Here is a 20,024-nt window from a genome sequence, read left to right as displayed (position 1 = left end):
GAGGTTTTACATCAGTATTTCAGGTTGTTGCCTTTGATCTTCATGTTTAGGATAAAATTATATGTAAGTTTCATGTAAGATGGATTAAAAATTAATTTTAACCATCAACTTGGTTTTTGTAGGGATTTACTGATGTGGCCAAAGGTTTGATCAAGTTAGGACTCTTTGATTCTCAAGAGGTTGCCAGTCTGCATCCAAAGGGACCTGAGAAAACATGGGTAGCTATGCAGTTTTATGGCTTAAGTTAAAGATATTGCACCTGACAATATATTTAACACTTTTACTTGCAGTATTATGATGTATTACTTTTATTGATTGCTTTAAAAAGTTATCATTTTAAGAAGTACACACTCAGGGTCCATGCTTTATGGCAGTTGAGGGAAGAAAGTTTCCCCATTGCCTTTAATTTCACCCAAATGCAATTTGCTTTGTTATTAATCATTTTTTTTCCTTCTGTTTAGAGAGCAATGTAAATGTTTTCTGATTGGCTTTTGTAGCTTTAATAGTAGTTTTTGCTTACAGTTATGTTTCACTCTTTGATATTCACACTGAATTCACATGCAATGCTTGCAGGTTTAAAATTCCATGCATTTGTGGCCCATTTAAAGGGTCAACAATTTTATTTCATATTTCATCCAGTACAAGTTGGAAGAGGGGGCTTAGACCTCATTGTCCGTTACCTGTGTTAGAAAGTAATCATTTTCAAGCTTATATACTTTCACAAAACAAAATAATGCAATAATTTTTAATGAAACTAAGACAGAATGTTGATAATTTCAAACATTTTAATGAGTATTCAGTTTTCTATTGATTAACTCAATTGCTTAGGAATTTGTTATTCCTGGAAGATAAAAATCATTTTGGTGCAGGAACCCAGAATGTAATGTGCAGCTGACTACTACTAGGAGAGTTTAATCCCTTTTTGGAAGTTCTTCACTTTTGAGGTGTATTCACTCTCTTCAGATATTGTTGTGCTGCGGAATAAAGTACTTGTAAAATTCTGTTTTTTCTATGATGATTAAGAGGTATTTCATGATGTTGCAAAAACAACATGATGTTTGAAGCTGGTAATTATATCTTTCTCTACCATTGAAACAGATGTGCATAGTAACAGATATTGTTATACAAGTTTTTAGCACACTTGTCAAAGCACCAGAGGGTATTAAATCAAATACAGCAATCATGTTGTTCCATCTGATTCAGTATAGCTGATTACATGAAGTGAAATGGGTAATGTTACAAATGAAATGAAATGCTGAATGCTACACGACATAAACTAAGAATGCTAAGTATGTACTAAAGAACAGGGAATGTTTAAACAATATAAAGTAGATAGACTAAAGGCCAGGTGGACTGTGCACTGCTAATTCATTCATGATAGAGCAGCTTATGTTGTGCTTTGAAGATTTTACATCGTTTCATGTTTTTGACCACTATGTTAACAACATTATGATGGTTGAGAAGGTCTGCAGACCTGCTCCACCAAAACTGCCTTTCATGCACTGACTACAGAAAGTCTTCCATTTCTGGTTGCTTGGACCATTAGGTTGCAATCTGGACTGACATACAATTATTCTTGTGTCAGTGGCAGAACAGAGAATGGTTATGTTATGTTATGTTGTGGCAGGGATGCCTCATGAAAAACTGCAAGCATAGATTACTGTTGACATTGACACAAGTTAATGCTGGTGGGATTCCCTCCTGTTAACCCACTTCACCACTGTGGACAAAGTTTGGAGCCAGAGGAGAGTACCTTCACATCAACCATAATCAACACTATTCATGTCTGGAAGAACCATCTTTGTGGTAGAGTCCAGCAACTTGGCAGTGATGTCCTGCCTCCTCGAATGGGAAAGACAAAATTATCCAACCTTTGCATCTTGTTCTGACACTTTCTGCTCTGGTGCCTCCAGCAAATGTTTATGGTCCAGATCAAACACATTCCCAGCAGACTCACTACTCTGACCAACCTATTTTCAGGGAGGAAACAGATTCTTCATACGGAGTGGCCCCATCACTCATAATTCTTTCATTAGATTTGCACACCATGGGGACAACCATCTGTATTTCTTTTTGCAACAAAGAGGAACCACACACTGCCCCACCTGTTTGTCTTGGACCCAGGGGCCGGGGCTGTAGAGATTCTGCCAGCTAATTGGGACATATTTCAGGCCTGGACCTGTCCTGATACTGAGAATAATCTAGAAAATAAGGAATCTGACCTGAAAAGTCATTCTCATTAATGAGACAAATTATGGGGAAGACACCTACTCAGTCTAGTGCTAGAAATCCCTAAGAAAATCGCAGCAACTGCCCAGCCTGCTCAAGCAGCACCAGTTGCAGGTCTTGAATGTCACACTGGCTCTTCCTGCATGCCTGGCTCTTGTCAGGGGATACTTGCACAGAGAGGAGCTGGGCCCTTCAATTGCAGAGATGATTGTACAGGCTAGAAATCCTTTAATTCTTAAGGCATTTGAGGGAACTGTGCATTGTCATGGGTTGGTGTAAGGGGAGCATTGTTCTCTTGCTCAAGTGTAACAGCTCCTTGAATTTTGACGCATTCAGAGATCATGGGGAGAGTATATACAAATCATGACTTGAAGGACTTGCTGGCCAATTTCAACTGGAATCACGCTTCAGTGACTCGCCCAGGCGACTTCCTGATCCCATTAACAACAGCATCCACTTATCATTTGTGTTGGTTTATTGGTTTGCTTAATTTGCCTGGGGGTTTTTTTGCTATGAAAATGCACTCATATAATTTTTTTTAGTAATTAGATAATTTTTGTCTTATGTTTTAATTTTAGAGGGAGTTCATGTGTGAGAAGTTTGGCAGACCCAGTGACACTCTGCTGGACAACTTGAAAATCCTGGTTCTAAAGGAAGTAGGATCAGAGGCCAGACTACATGCCATTGAGGAGTAAGTAACGGTTGTCCTGTGTAATAGGATTTGGTTCCAGACTGCATGCTAATTGAGGAGTAAGTAACAGTTGTCCTGCGTAAAAGGGTTTGGTTCCAGACTGCATGCTAACTGAGGAGTAAGTAACAGTTTTCCTGCAGAAAAGGGTTTGGTTCATGTGCTTTATATTTCTTTGTGTAATCTCATAATGGTTTATTGGTTATAGAAAAGTCCTCCACTAGAATATGAACCTTGAATTATTCTGTAGACTCAAATATGCAAGGACATTGTTTGACACCATATCTGGCTCTTGTCTGTTCACATCTGCACAGGTGAATAATATTTGTTTCATGTTTCACTTTCTTGATAAATTACAGGTTGGGTCTTCTTGATAAATTACAGGTTGGGTCTTCTTGAAGATGAACTGATGGACAAGAGGGGATCCCCAATTGATACCCTCTCCAACTACCTTTCCAAGAGACTGGCTTTTGGTAAGTACAGTTTAACCTACAGTGGTGACCACCAGCTTCTAAGACTCTTTTATAGTTCCCAGGTATGCCAAAATTAATTCATATTTATTTAAAGATCATTGCTTTTTTTAAAACAAGAACATTTTGACCTTATTAAATAGAATAGTGATCATACATGCCATATATACTTGCATATAAGTCAAATCAAGCTGCAAATTGCATAGGCTCAAATTTGAAATCCCATAATGTATCTGGATCGAATCTATTTGTTAGGAATAATGAGCAGAACAATTTATATAGACCCAGATCTGACAGGGCATGATGCAATTGCAGATCAGCATTTGTCTTATTTGCACTTGTATGAAAGTATATTCTATACAGAATCTTGTAAAGAATTGATTGCTTCGATATTTGACAGTCATAAAAATAAAACAATGTCAAAGAGGATTGCTTCGATATTTTACAGTCATAAAAATAAAACAATGTCAAAGAGGATTGCTTTGATATTTGACAGTCATAGAAATAAAACAAAGTCAAAGAGGATTGCTTTGATATTTGACAGTCGTAGAAATAAAACAATGTCATAGAGGATTGCTTCGATATTTGACAGTCATAGAAATAAAACAATGTCAAAGAGGATTGCTTAAATATTTCACAGTTATAAAAATAAATGTCAAAGAGGATTGCTTCGATATTTGACAGTCATAGAAATAAAACAATGTCAAAGAGGATTGCTTCAATATTTGACAGTCATAGAAATAAAACAATGTCAAAGATCATTTGGAAAATGATTTGATGAGAAAAATGGTTGTGTAAATTGTTTTCAAATTGAGCAAAGGTTATATAGATTGTTCTCAATTTGAGCAGTAGTTACACAGATTGTTCTCAGATTGAGGGAAGTACTGTATGTTTTGATCTCATACAGCCCCTGGAGAGAGAGACATGATCCTGATGAGGCATGATATAGGAATCCAGTGGCTTGATGGATCCATGGAGAAGAGATATCTCAGTATGGTGGTTTATGGAGATGAGAACGACAGTGGAAAAGGAGTACCAGTATCTGCTATGGCTAAAACTGTGGGGATTCCAACTGGAATTGCAACAAAGATGGTTCTAGAAGGTAATTTTGCAATGAATAGCAATGGATTTGTCTCCATTACTGGACAATATTCACACACCATGTAAACAAAAAACAGGGGGACTAGAAATGTGAAGCAATTACATTGGCTCCAGTTTGGGATGAAGTCATCAGAGCCCTGTAGTCTTACTGTTTGTCTGTCTGTCAGGGGTCTTTGCAACATAATTATACTGGAAATATTTGGATTTCAGCAAAATTTATTATATTAAACAGACCACAAAGGAGTTCAGTTTTCAGCTTTTCCAGTCTTGACTTGGAGGAGATACTGCCTGTTTTCCTTGCTTCCTGACTAGTTTCTGCAATATAAATTTACCAAGAATTGTTTGATTTCATCCAAATTTGGCATGACTCTTTGTATTGATGAGGCCTTCAACAAGTTTGATTTTGAGCGTTGTGCAACATCATTTTCAGGAGTTACAGCCCCTGATTGTCTATCATACCTTTGCTTTCCATGACATAAATTTACAATTGATTACTGGATTTCTAGAACATTTGGCATGCAGCTTCATACTGAATATACCTTGAGAGTTACTTTTCCATCATTCTACAACCTGAGTTATAGGAGTTATGGGCCTTGATTGTCTGTGCTTTCTGAATGCAGCCTTAGCCGGTATTGTTGGATTTTAACTAGAATTGGTATGCAGCATTGTATTGATGAGGTCTGAAATAAATCAGTTTCCAGCTTTCCACACCATCATGTATAATCATTCAATTTCCAGCCTTCTACACCATCATTTACAAGAATTCAATTTCAGCCTTCCACACCATAATTTGTTCATTTTCCAGCCTTCCGCACCATCATTTACAATAATTGAATGCCACCCTTTCAAACCATCGTTTACAATAATTGCAGCCTTTGAATAATTGTCCTCATAAACACCTTTTTCTGCAGCAAAATATGCCAATAAACCAAACTGGGTGTACAGACTTTTATTGACAGGATCTTTGATGAGTTTATATTTCAGATGTTACTTCCAAAGAGATCAGTTATAAGTTTACGACATCATTAACAAGTGGAGTAATCACACATTTTTCAAACTCTGTTTTTTTTCGCACAAGGTTCATACAGGATTTAATGCAAATTTTATGTGCAGCTTGAGACTTCAAATTGTAGTATTCCTGACAAGTCTGATTGCCAGCATGTCACTTCAACATTTAGTAGAGTTAAAAGTCAATTGTAGTGATTGAGCTCTTTGCAGTGCGCTTGTTGCTAATAGCTCTAGTTAAATATACAAAGACCAGAAGGATTGATGTCAATTTTATCCAATCAAATTTGAGTTTCAACTTTTTACATTAATATATAACAGAGTTATTTCCCATATATATTGGATTTATAGTATTTTGACACTGCTTGGAATTTGTAAAAGACATATGTAGTGTTATTTTAGTAGACTTCAGTTATTAACTTTTGAATTTTCACTTTAGTCTCTGATTTTTGCAGTAGAACCTGTCTTGAAAGGCCACCCTGTATTATAAAGTAGAACCTGTCTTGAAAGACCACTCTCCTGTCATAAAAATTTCTCTCTCAAGACAGGTGGTCTCTGAACAGGTCTTAACACTATAATTAATAAATCTGTGGTTTAAGATCCTAGTTTCAAGACAAGTGGTCTCTCACTGCATGGGTCTCTTAAGCCAGGTTTTACTGTAATAGGGATACAATAAATGTATGCATACAGTGAAGTAATTTTGAGGGTTCTGAGAGTTTCCTTATGATTGAGTTTTTCTTTATACTATAAATGAGTATGGAGGAAAAATGTACTCAGTAAAACCTGTCTTGAAGGACCACTACTGTGAGTGACCACCTGTCTTGAGAGACTAAAGTCTCAATGTACAGATTTATTGATTGAATACAATATCTAGATTTTCTACTTTTTTGAACTATTTTATAATGATTTTCTGGATATTTTCCTAAGGACAAAAGTTTATTTGGTAGACTCTTACTCCACAGCGTCATTGTATTGTTGTAAAGTGTTAAGTTTTTAGGGTGTTTGTGATTCTTTAGATGGTTAACCTGATGTTTTTGTGTTTATTTACCTCAAGAAATTTAAAATCACCAATACAGGATTATTGTATTTAGAAAGTCTATCATCATCATCATTATTGTTTCTTATACAGGTGAAATTCAGAGGAAGGGTATGGTGGTTCCCTTGAGCCATGACATCTACCAGCCAATGCTATCTAGACTGAGACAGGAGGGAATCAAAGCTAAGGAACAGATTGTCAAAGTCTGACACTAGAATATAGATCTTAGACCAATCTATAAAACAAGATAAGAGTTGTCTACTCTTGACCATATTACTATTTACTATATTAAACAGTATTTACCATTTCCAATTGCAACACATCCAAAAACAATAACTTCTCTAGTTTATTGGCTTGTTTTCTCCAAGAGGACCATTTCAAGCTGTTCTTTGTTTGTAACCAGTATTAGATGAATCTAATTTGTACAGTATTATAACTTGCAATACATTCATCTACTCCAGTTTTGTTCTGATTCCATCAAATTTTAAATGCTTACAGCAAGGCTTGAATATATCCTCTTAATTACAAAATCTACAGTTGTAAATCATTAGAAGTTTTTGTATAGAATTAGTAGATAAAATGACAACTAAGGGTGAACAACTCTTAGAACTGTAGTCTCTGTGAAAGAAATGAGCGACCACCCGGTTTTTCTTGTGGTATTGTGATGTCAGGCCTGCCTATAAAAACTGCGAGGTATGTAATGTATTAGATAGTGGCATCGCCTGATATCTTGTAACCTCCATATCTTAGTCAGAGGTCTTGTAACCTCCATAACCAACAAGATGAGGGCAGTTAATCCTTTCTCAAACTTTTCTTTAAATGACAAAAACCATAAGAATATAACATTTCAAACACCATCTTCGTATCTTTTCTATGATTTGTTTGGATTAATATTTATGAATAGTAAACTTGTCAGAATTGTTAAAATGTCCTAAAATTGACTTTAACTGAGATTTAATTGTAGTATTTTGTGCAAAATGTTTTTACTATGATTTAAAGTATCCCAAAAGTTAGAAATATTACATATTACTAGTGTGTAAAAAGAAAAACTAAATTATGATGCATCCGTATATTTGTTCAAATTACAGTGAATTACTATAATATAATATCACAAAGCCAGGGTAGAAATAGAAATGACCTATCTGTGCCTCCTGTTTGATCTTAAGTTTGTGTATTTTTGGGTGGATGGAGGGAGGAGGTGGGTGCCAATTTTAATTTTGAGTAATGTGAAATGATATTTTCTACACTTGATTTGGTAAAATTTCTAAGTCTACTAGTAAATCTATAAGAATATTTTCTGTGGTCCCCATTAGTGTTTGGTAAAATTTCTGGGTACTAATAAATCTATAAGAATATATAACGTGGTCCCCATTAATGTTTCATAAAATTTCTATGTGTACTAATAAATCTATAAGTATATATAACGTGATCCCCATTAGTGTTTGGTAAAATTTCTATATGCACTAATATAATAATATATGCTGTGATCTCCATTAATGGTTTGGTAAAATTCCTATGGGTACAAGTATATCTATATGAATATATACCATGGTCCCCATTAATGTTTGGTAAAATTCCTGTGGGTATTGGGAAATCTAAATGAATATATGCTGTGGTCCCCATTTATGTTTCATTGCCTTAAGTCTAAGTTTTTGGGTAAGGGCAAATATTTGAATGATATTATCAACATCAAAATGTGATATTTGTAGTGCCAAAGAGAAAATATATTGTTTCAGATATTACTTATGTATCAGAGGAATTTTGATGCATGTTTACCCAATTTGTCAAAATTGATTTTATTTTGGATTGATCAAAACTGTGTAGGATCAACAGATTTTAAACATAGCTGTCAACACTTGCAATTGTTGATGCTGTGCAAGTTATACCCAGATCCCATGATATGCATAGGATTCTTTAATGTTACTTATCTGGATGCAATGTTTTTTGCCCTCACCATGGATTGGAAAATGTATCCTAATTACATCATCATTCCACAGACTGCTATCTGCCATTGCTTAAATGTTCCATCAGATCAGAAAATATTTACATATTTTAGGGGTGATAGATAGTTGGTGAAATGTTGGAATATTTAGCTTTTAAAAATGTAAACTTTAATATACTTAAAAGGTCCAAGCAATCCGAAACCATGAACAAGTATATAGGTTGATGATAATTTTCAAGTGCTACATTATGTTAAAACATGTTTCTTTGTAAGGGCCATGACTAAGAAGAGTTTACAAGACAATGCCCTCTCACCAACTTTTCATACAAAATAATTGAGGACATAATAACGTAATGATTGGGTTATTTTGAGCTGTGCAGTCAGTGGACCACCTTGAATCATTAGAAGAGTGTATTTTCATAGACTATGATCTTTAAGACATTAGGTGATGGCAAATCAGTATCTATACCATCTGTAGCTGGATACTCGAGTTAAAACGTGTTGTACCTTTTGGATGTCACTACATCTTACCTTCACTAGGTGGCACCCTGTTTGAAATCGTTAGAAGCTTAATATATATGGATGCATTCAACATTAACATTTAGGGTATAAATTTACCTCCTTAACCTCAATTTTAGCTTTCACTGCAAGTACTTTTTTGAATGAGCTTGTGGAGAGTTCATTAAAATGTTCTCATTTTTAGAGAAGGTGCCAACAAAAGAGACTTTTTAGCCTTTAAAATACTCGGACAACCAACCAGCACCCTATAAGACATGTGGTCTTGGACAACATTGTATGTACCATCTATACTCACTTATAAGATGAGTCCATGTGCAAACAACATAGACTTGATCTGCCATGCATAATGCACCAGTAGATCAGGGTCTGTTTTGTTTGTTCTACTGATTACTTATAATAAACTGCACATACCCAGATATGCTAGTACACTATTTGATAACAGAACTGGGTCTATGCAGTTTTCAGTTGGACTTGACTTATAAAAGAATATGTATGGTAAATGGTATAAAAATATTAATTTCTTTGTTCATGGTCCACTCTCTCACCTGTAAGAAACTCTGTACTGGTCCATCCACACTTCCTTTGTTGACTTTGGCATTAAAATGTTTTGCCTATGGGACTTGTTTGCAGTATTGAAAATTTGTTTATTTGCAAAAAGAAATCTTGCTCAAATTAGGAATCTCTTGTATGATAGAAATATTTTTATATATACATGTATGCAGATCTGTTTTTATTTCAATGTAAGGAGGATGTGGTTCTCAAAAACCTGGGTATTTAGGGTAGTTATTAGAATGATGGGTATTTTTGTACATGTAATAACCTAGGTATTTAGGGTAAATATTAGAATGATGGGTATAACCTTTTTGTACATGTAATAACCTAAGTATTTAGGGTAGTTATTAGAATGATGGGTATAATCTTTTTGTACATGTAATAACCTAGGTATTTAGGGTGGTTATTAGAATGATGGGTATAACCGTTTTGTACATGTAAATATTTGTTGGTTCTTTTGCATTAATTCCTAACAATTTCATCATTCTATATCTGTTAGAAGTAGACTAGTAGGAGTATTGTAATAATGTTATGTATATCTTAGTATAGAATTCTATTAATATTGTTGTATATCTTAGTATAGAATTCTATTAATATTGTTGTATATCTTAGTATAGAATTCTATTAATATTGTTGTATATCTTAGTATAGAATTCTATTAATATTGTTGTGTATTTTTGTATAGAACTCTACTAATATTGTTGTGTATTTCTTAGCATAAAATTCTACTTTTTTGTTCTTCTTTAAAAGGATGTTAAAAATGTAATATTTTTTCTCTGCTGTGATGTTTAACATTATGTGTTAGAATGCTCTAGACACAAGTCAATTAATTAAACAGAAAGGGTATTATTTTTTAATGATCTTATCATTTGAAAAATAACTACAGATAACCTTACTTTGTATTTTTTATAAAATCTCTATAGGTAAATTGAGAATTTAAAAATATCCTATTTAAGAGTGTTTTTTCAAATGCCTACACATCTCTTGTAAATAAATTATGTTTGATGTGATTTTGGCAAGTCTTTAGTTTACAGCTGGATGAAGAAATATGTGTGCTGTTAATTTATTCTACAGTCATCAGTTTTTATTCACTTAAACACTTTTTTTCTCTTTTCAATAATATACTCAGTTGTTAGTGATATAGCTCGTTTCATTTGAAACAGTTACATTAATAAAGCATGCGTATCAAATGTTGATGGTACAGTCCCACACTCTTCTGCTGACAAACAGATGACCTCTTATCACAAAGTTTGTGTGTTATGTCACTTGTTTGTTGTACTTTAAACGAATCTACTTCTGCCGTTTACTCGGTTTTACTCGTGATCAACAACAGAAACATATCTTGGAGCAATATCAATAGGACATATAGAGCGCAAGCTTACAGGATAAATGATATAAAGAAACTTATTTTAGTATTACTAAATCTCGTCTTATTTGTATCATAATTTCGGTTCAAGGAGAGATTTCTTCATAAGAGGTAAAAGAATCAAACTGTTAAAAGTCATGATGGTATCATAAAAATATTGAGCAAAAATATTAGATTTTGTTTATATGTCATTTTTTTAAAAACCTAATTGCCAATATAAGTATGGAGATCCTCTATCTCTTGAATGTACTGTTTTGGAATTTCAAAACTGTCTTGCATTCTTTATAACTCATTTCTTCAGAAGTGAAAATAATCCAGATTTACTTCAAATATTAGTATATTATGTACTCAATTCCAACGGCAACTGCACGGACCAAGATATCCTGGTGCATAATGCACTGGTAGATCTGAGTATCAGTTTGCAAGGAGTAATTGGTAACTGCAACTAGAAGAAAACTGGAATCTTCACAATAACTTTAGTTTTCCACCATTTACAGTTGCCATGCTTTGTGGATAGCTTGCACCCAGGGTGAGAAAGAAGTCAGTTTATTTTAGGGTCAAATTTCACTGTGACTGAAAGAATACAAATGGTTTCTGCACAGTAACATTAATTCCACATCACATACCTAGACCAAACATTCTGGAGGGCTTGCACTTGGGGTAAGGAAGAAGACATTAAATTGTTGGGTCAAAGGTCAAGGGCACTATGACATGGGGAGAAATGGTTTCTGCAAAGATGTTTTTGTTATTGACCTCACTAAATTTTGTTTTTCTGTCCAGCTGGTACAAATTGCTGAGAAAACAGCCTAATAATTTCGGGGTCAAAGATGGAGGTCACCAAGACTGAAGGAAGAATTGTTTTTTGCAGAATAACTTTAGGTCTTGAACAAAATTGTGGAGTGCTTGTGCTTAAGGTATAGAATAGACCTATTGAATTTAGGGTTAAAAGGTCTAAGTCCAAGTTATTGTGGATCAAAGTAAAGTGGTTTTTGCCAAATAAGTTTTGTTCTAAGTAAAATTAAGATAATCTCCAGAGTCAGCCATTCCCCACATAGAGAACTATCAGACATTTAATATGCCATTCAGAATACTGCTGGTCCAATTATTGAAAAACTGGTAGCTTAGCTGGCAAAAATAAATGACAATCCTTATGTATACTCTTTTAAATTTCTTGTGCACGTTCCCCCAGGGGATAATTGCTGCAGGGTCAGGAAAAGGGGCTTCATTACAAGACTGGAGAGAGGGTTCAAAGTAGTGCATGGTTGAGAGTTTTTAAATTCTAAATTTTAAATTAAATTTTAAATTTTATTCTGTACCATTTAGCATTTGATCTTCATTGGATGAGAAGTACCTCAAAATTTTTATTTCTATATTATTTAACAATGTTATAAAGTAATACAAGGAAATTATTAAAATATAATACCAAGGACAAGTTGAATTACCATAAATATTGTTATATGTTTTAAGAGTTTTGTTATAGCTTTTTCTGAATCTTTGATTGAAAATTTGTGAATTTTATCAATGAAAAGTATGCTTTATTATGACTATGTTAAGAGAAATTTTGTACTTTGTTGGATTACTGCATAAAGTTTTGTTCAGTTTCTCAGATTTTCGTGTTAATTAAGGAATTTTGCATTAGTTTTATATTTAATGTCGATATTTATCCTTAACATTCAGCAGTCTTAGATTATTTAATAAGAGGTATACATGTAGTTCTTTAGAATGAATTAAATTGGAAGTATGTTTTATTGCAGTCTCCATGCCTTTTTTCACCTTGAAAATGGCCAAGTTTGTTTTATTGCAGTCTCCATGCCTTTTTTCACCTTGAAAATGGCCAAGTTTGTTTTATTTGCTGTGTTTCATTTATGTTTTATTATTTGGAAGCAGAGGATTTATCATTTCTGAGAGAAACTATTTTTATGCTGTATGAAAATTTTGTGATGATTAAGAGTACATTTTTGTGTCATGTACGGTATTAATACATATTTACGGATTATTTTTTCTTGCCTGTTAAAGTTTATACTCACTTTTGTCTCCAGTCCAAGTGCAAACTGCACAGACACAGATCACATAATGTGCCATCAGGTATGGATCTCTGCAGTTTGTTAATCAGTGGAACAAACAGCTCAGACCCTTATCTCCTGGTGCATTATGCAGTGGTATATCATGGTTCATGCATGTTGCATACTCCTGAATAGATGGTAATATAGCCATTTAAATCTTATATAAACACTGTAATTTGCATGTTATTTTGCTGATTAACATTCAGCAGGGCGACCATCTTGAAATTCATGTCATCCTGACTTCTTTTGATGTGATGGTTATAAGTCTTTTTCTGATTTTTCTTACAACTTTGTGATTGACTTAGAGGGATCCAGCATGGCTGCTGATAGCCAGGGGATTAATTACTTAATTGATTTTATTTTTAATTGGTGACCCACACGGCACTGGAACAAGTATCTGAACTAAGTTTTGTATATGGTTAATTAAGAATACACTGAATAGTTGGTCTTTTGCTTGTGAATTACAGTAGATGTGAACACAGTAATTCAAAAAAATAGTATTAATATTTTTAAACCAAACTTGGGATGTAGGTAAATCCTGATAAGGCAGCGGTTCCCAACCTGTTTTGACTGCGACTCTAAAAATATTTTTCTGAGCCTCATGACCCTATTTTTATGTTGTTTTGCCACCCCAAAAAGAATTCAGGCAACCCTCCAGAACATTGAACCGGCTTTGGATCATAATCTTAGGGTTGGGGACAACTGTGATAATGAGACCAGTTCAGTGATCCGTTATCAGTGACCTCAGTTTGTACAGTACTTCACTTTCACTTATAAACATGTTAAGAGAGAGTAAGGGGCCATCCAGTTAGTATGCACACATGAAGGGGTGGCAACCCAAATGTATACGCTTGCGTATGAGGTGGGGGGCTACTGATAATGTACAAACGCATAGGAAACAGGGGTGGGTGGGGTGAAACCTCGATAATAATTTGTCTACATTGGCCTTCAAATGATTCACAGTTATGCAGCTTATTTCTTTGATGCAGCCAGACATTCAGCATCTGTGGACTATCTGTTTTATAAAACACGTTAATATTATTAATCCTTGATCGTTTCTGCCTTGATTAAATACAGGCTGTTCTATGTAATTTGGGAGGGGGTGCATCAAGCATATGTATGCAGGTATGTGTGTGTAAAAAAGTATGCATGTGTACAGAGAGAGGGGGATGGGTCATGCTTTGTCAGATTTTTGCATATATACTAAATGGATGGCCCCTAATGGATTTGTATCAGTTTTGGAGGTTACCTATGAATAGCTCAGAGCATTTTGATACACAACACTTTGTTGCACAGTTATTGATTTTGAAACCATGCTCTACACTGAGTTCTGTTCTACACCTTTCATAACAAACCCCAATCAAGATACCCAGTATTACCAAAATAAATTTTGTACATTCATAGACATCACTTGTATTGCACACACAATCAATTTTTAATATGAACTAACCCGAGTTTAATCACAAGATTAAAATAACTGTGTACTTCAGTCTACACCCATGTAACAACATGTCAGGCATTTGTCAGTATGTTCTATTAGCTCCCGTTGGCATTTGAAAATTGCATTATTACATTTGAAAATTGCATTATTACATTTGAAAATTGCATTATTACATTTGAAAGATTTATGATTATATTTACGAGAACCTGCTAATTATTGTCTAGGTTTCACAAAAATAGAGACGGAGGCTGCTGTCATGGCAACTGACTGTCATACCTTGCATTCTGAAATAAACCGAACCTAATAGTTCACAACAGATCTCCTACTACAATGACAATTATTGTTGTAGTAGAAGTAAACTTAGAAGGGATGGCAAATTATGGACTTAGTTGTTACAGGTTAAATAACAAATTGAAAAAATACTCATTTTTTATTCCAACAAATATTTATTGTTCATTAGCATGTCAGTTTGACTGTTAAATGATATTATTTAAAATCCACTCATTCTAAGATTTTTTTGAATTCAGAATCTCTACCCATGAATTTATTTAATTGCTTTAATATTTTTAATCATAAGCTATCTTTTTGTGAAAAATAGTTTATGATTGTGATGGTATGTGAAAAAGAGGATCTTGTAATTATAGTGGTGACTTGTAATGTCGATCTTTAATTTGACATTCTTGTATTGAAAACATGAATATATATTGCTGCTATAACTATGTTTCAACACCTTATTCATGTAGATTTTAGTTTGTTATCTCTGGATTAGTAGACAAGACACTTGACTGGTTCCTATCACAGTTATCTGAAATCCTATTGAGATTATGAATAGTGAAATCCTATCAAAAATATGAATTACAGAACCAGGCAAAATATTGTGACATCATTGGTATATTTGATGTTTGCTCACAGGCTACTTTATAATGTCTTTTTCCTTGTTCCATCACTGAAAGTAAAGAATCATGGGAGTTTGTTCTCTGGCATTTTATTAAAAAAAAATCTAAATTCAGTTTCATAAAGTAATCAGAGTATGGTTTTCTCAAAGTGGCAATTTCTTTTTCTCTACAGAAGTAGGTGGAGTTGATTGGTATGATAGTCAAAATTATGGATCTGATATTTGTTACAACTTTTTTGAGGGTAGGGGGTTATTTGGTGTAAAATTCAAAATCTGAAATTACCTTACAGATTTACATTATTTTAGTAATTGCTGAACTAATTGAAAAATTAATATTTAAGTTTTGTTTTTATTATATATTTCATTGATAACTATCTCAAAGTAAAACTAATAAATCCTACAGTCTTCTTAAAGACAAGTGTAGCCATCTATGTTCCAGTAAAAACTTTGTTCTTTAAAGCAACCTTATGATCATCAACCCACCCTACCCACCCTTAATCTTCAAAATTGTTATGATCCTATCTCTTAGGAAGAAATACTATAATCATGATTGGTCTAATCTGACTTACAAAGATGTCAGACTTAAGACCTGCCATTTGTTTTAATAATCGACTCGTTTGTAATATTCAGGAATTTGTCTATATGATTTGGACTGGTTTGTATAGCATCTATCCATCTATTTATTGATATGGTTTGACTGGTTTGTATATTATCTATCCATCAGTTTATCGATATGGTTTTGACTGGTTTGTATAGTATCTATCCATCAGTTTATCGATATGGTTTTGACTGGTTTGTATAGTATCTATCCATCAGTTTATCGATATGGTTTTGACTGGTTTGTATAGTATGTATCCATCAGTTTATTGATATGGTTTTGACTGGTTTGTATAGTATGTATCCATCAGTTTATTGATATGGTTTTGACTGGTTTGTATAGTATGTATCCATCAGTTTATTGATACAGTTTGACTGGTTTGTATAGTATGTATCCATCAGTTTATTGATATGGTTTTGACTGGTTTGTATAGTATGTATCCATCAGTTTATTGATACAGTTTGACTGGTTTGTATAGTATCTATCCATCAGTTTATTGATACGGTTTTGACTGGTTTGTATGCTATCCATCAGATTATCATATCAATATGGTTTTGACTGGCTTGTATAGTACCCATCCATCAGTTTATTGATATGGTTTTGACTGGTTTGTATGCTGTCCGTCAGTTGATTGATATGGTTTTGACTGGTTTTTGTAGTATCTATCAATTTGTGAATATGGTTTTGACTAGTTTGTATGTTATCCATCAGTTTGTCAGTATGGTTTTGACTTGTTAAAGGTACCTATTCAAAACTTGTCATTCTTACAAAGCAGAATTGTTTTTATAAGCAGGAAATTCTTGTTTGTTCCGATTTTTGAAAAAATTCTAATTTTATTGAAATTCAGAATATAATGTGTTCTTTCAATATTAATGGGCCCCTTGAACAAAATATTGAAATTATAATGTACAAGTCAGTGAATTATTACTCAGATATTGATATGTTTGATATTGAGAGGAGAGTATGGTGTCCATATTGATTATTACTTTTTTTGCTGTGTACTGAAGTCACAGGTGTCTTTTGTTCTGATTTATATACCTAATGCACTTTGTACAAGAAATGATTTTTGTTTTATATTGTACACAATAAAATTATGGATACATTATTCTCCTTATTCTTTATTTTTGTCACTGGCATTTCAGCACAGGCAGTATACAAAGGTGTTTTACAAGGTATTGCCTCCACCATGCAAAATAATTTTTTCACACACTATCGTATAAACTTGCCTGCAGGTCAAGTCCAATCGGATCTGCTTTAACATGATGTGCCAGATTTAGATCCACGCAGTTTATTAGGAGTAAAACAAGCATCATACACCCTGATCTGATTGCACATTATGTGATGGCAGATCAGAGTCTTTGATGTTTGCAGTTGGTCTCGCACATTATTTGCTTGCATGGAGTTGATGGTAGAATTGCATCTACAAAAGTAAATCACCCTCAATACATATTTTTAAGAAATTATCACCATCAAAGTCAATTTCATGAAACTAAATTGCCCAAACTTATTTGGGACTGTTAAAACAATGAAATTTAAAAACTGAAAAAGTTGCTGTTCATTATTGCATCTCGGTATGAATGGAACATTCATCCTATATGCCAGCCTAGTCTCATTACTTGGTATGAATGGAACATTCATTCTATATGCCAGCCTAGTCTCATTACTCGTCTAGTCTCATTACTTGGTATGAATGGAACATTCATCCTATATGCCAGTCTAGTCTCATTACATGGTATGAATGGAACATACATCCTATATGCCAGTCTAGTCTCATTACTCGGTATGAATGGAACATACATCCTATATGCCAGTCTAGTCTCATTACTCGGTATGAATGGAACATACATCCTATATGCCAGTCTAGTCTCATTACTCGGTATGAATGGAACATACATCCTATATGCCAGTCTAGTCTCATTACTCAGTATGAATGGAACATTCATCCTATATGCCAGCCTAGTCTCATTACTCGGTATGAATGGAACATACATCCTATATGCCAGTCTAGTCTCATTACTCAGTATGAATGGAACATTCATCCTATATGCCAGCCTAGTCTCATTACTCTGTATGAATGGAACATTCATTCTATATACCAGTCTACTCTCATTACTCGGTATGTCTAGTCTCATTACTTGGTATGAATGGAACATTCATCCTCTATGCTAGTCTAGTCTCATTACTTTGTATGAATGGAACATTCATCCTATATGCCAGTCTAGTCTCATTACTCGGTATGAATGGAACATTCATCCTATATGCCAGTCTAGTCTCATTACTCGGTATGAATGGAACATTCATCCTATATGCCAGTCTAGTCTCATTACTCGGTATGAATGGAACATACATCCTATATGCCAGTCTAGTCTCATTACTCGGTATGAATGGAACATACATCCTATATGCCAGTCTAGTCTCATTACTCGGTATGAATGGAACATTCATCCTATACACTAGCCTAGTCTCATTACTCGGTATGAATGGAACATGCATCCTATACGCCAGTCTAGTCTCATTACTCGGTATGAATGGAACATTCATTCTATATGCCAGCCTAGTCTCATTACTCAGTATGTCTAGTCTCATTACTTTGTATGAATGGAACATTCATCCTATATGACAGTCTAGTCTCATTACTTGGTATGAATGGAACATTCATCCTATATGCCAGTCTAGTCTCATTACTCGGTATGAATGGAACATACATCCTATATGCCAGTCTAGTCTCATTACTCGGTATGAATGGAACATACATCCTATATGCCAGTCTAGTCTCATTACTTGGTATGAATGGAACATTCATCCTATATGCCAGTCTAGTCTCATTACTCGGTATGAATGGAACATACATCCTATATGCCAGTCTAGTCTCATTACTCGGTATGAATGGAACATACATCCTATATGCCAGTCTAGTCTCATTACTCGGTATGAATGGAACATTCATCCTATATGCCAGTCTAGTCTCATTACTCGGTATGAATGGAACATACATCCTATATGCCAGTCTAGTCTCATTACTCGGTATGAATGGAACATACATCCTATATGCCAGCCTAGTCTCATTACTCAGTATGTCTAGTCTCATTACTTAGATTTCTGTTTATTGGACCATTACTTCATTACTACAATACATCCATTTCCATATGACTACATTTAAATTTTGAAAATGTTTTTGTCAGCTCTGACTGTTCCGAATAACTCATTATTGCATACAAGCCCAATACACAGTTTAATTTGACTAGATAAAGGAAGAGTAACTTATCTGGATGATGTATTTAGAGGGGCTTTCAATACCTCAACTAACACCATTAAAAAATTGTATCTCTAAATGTATTATTAACAAAAACATGCACAAATATTTTAACTGGATCATCTAAAATTCAAATTAAAATTTCCTTCATCTGTAAACATTGTTTTAAAGTTTATCATGAACAATAATTAAAATCATCCACAAAACACCAATACTGACACATACATGCACACAACCACTGACATTTCCATGCCAACAACCACTATCAGACACAGCCTGCATGTGACAACAAGTCTTTTAGTTAAAGGGCACAACATTTCATCTGTGAATATGGGATCTGTAAAGAATTATATTTAATAAGATCTATTAAAATTAAATCAATTGATCTGATTGTCAGATGAATTGGAAATACAATGGATGATCAATGATAGAATGGTGGAAATTTAAATATTTGGGGAAAATGTATGCATCTAGAGTGTTTTACTTCATATCTATCCCAAAGAAGCTACTCCATATACAAAAGCATAGCAAAGGTACTCAGTTGAATGGGTATTTAAAATAAATCAAGTTGCACTGGTTACAGAGCAGATTTCTCAACAAATACCCCAAGAAACATTTCTGTCTGTTCTGTCAAAATAATCACATTTTGTGTTTATATGTAGAATCAAATTTGTCTTTGAAATGTTGCTGCTGATCTCAAACTTGCCAATAATCTACAGAAATTATGGTTCAAACGTTACTTATTCAAGGGAATGATGTGTAATAACTTTGCTCTTCAACAGGCATCCTGAGTCTATACATAATTGGGTTGTTCCACTTCATGTATTTTACCTAGTATGCAAATGAACCTAATGCACTTCCCCACA

General features: G+C 34.0%; 1 protein-coding gene across 1 annotated transcript in view; it reads left to right on the top strand.

Moving 5' to 3' along the window:
* The window catches only part of LOC149804149 (alpha-aminoadipic semialdehyde synthase, mitochondrial-like), an 80,764-nt gene extending 63,754 nt beyond the window's left edge, over positions 1 to 17,010 (top strand). The window contains exons 19-23 of the mRNA XM_089954115.1: positions 123 to 218; positions 2,808 to 2,920; positions 3,302 to 3,390; positions 4,295 to 4,489; positions 6,623 to 17,010. Of these exons, the coding sequence (XP_089810241.1) occupies positions 123 to 218; positions 2,808 to 2,920; positions 3,302 to 3,390; positions 4,295 to 4,489; positions 6,623 to 6,738 (609 nt within the window). The 3' untranslated portion in view covers positions 6,739 to 17,010. The remainder of the gene's footprint in view (positions 1 to 122; positions 219 to 2,807; positions 2,921 to 3,301; positions 3,391 to 4,294; positions 4,490 to 6,622) is intronic.
* The last annotated feature ends 3,014 nt before the right edge of the window (positions 17,011 to 20,024 follow it).

The sequence above is a fragment of the Sinohyriopsis cumingii genome, chromosome 3 (genome assembly GCF_028554795.1).
Source record: "Sinohyriopsis cumingii isolate HCF-2022 chromosome 3, ASM2855479v2, whole genome shotgun sequence".
NCBI lineage: Eukaryota > Metazoa > Mollusca > Bivalvia > Unionida > Unionidae > Sinohyriopsis > Sinohyriopsis cumingii.
The sequence above is the reverse complement of the archived record's forward strand: the minus strand, read 5'-3'. Positions and strand labels throughout refer to the sequence as shown.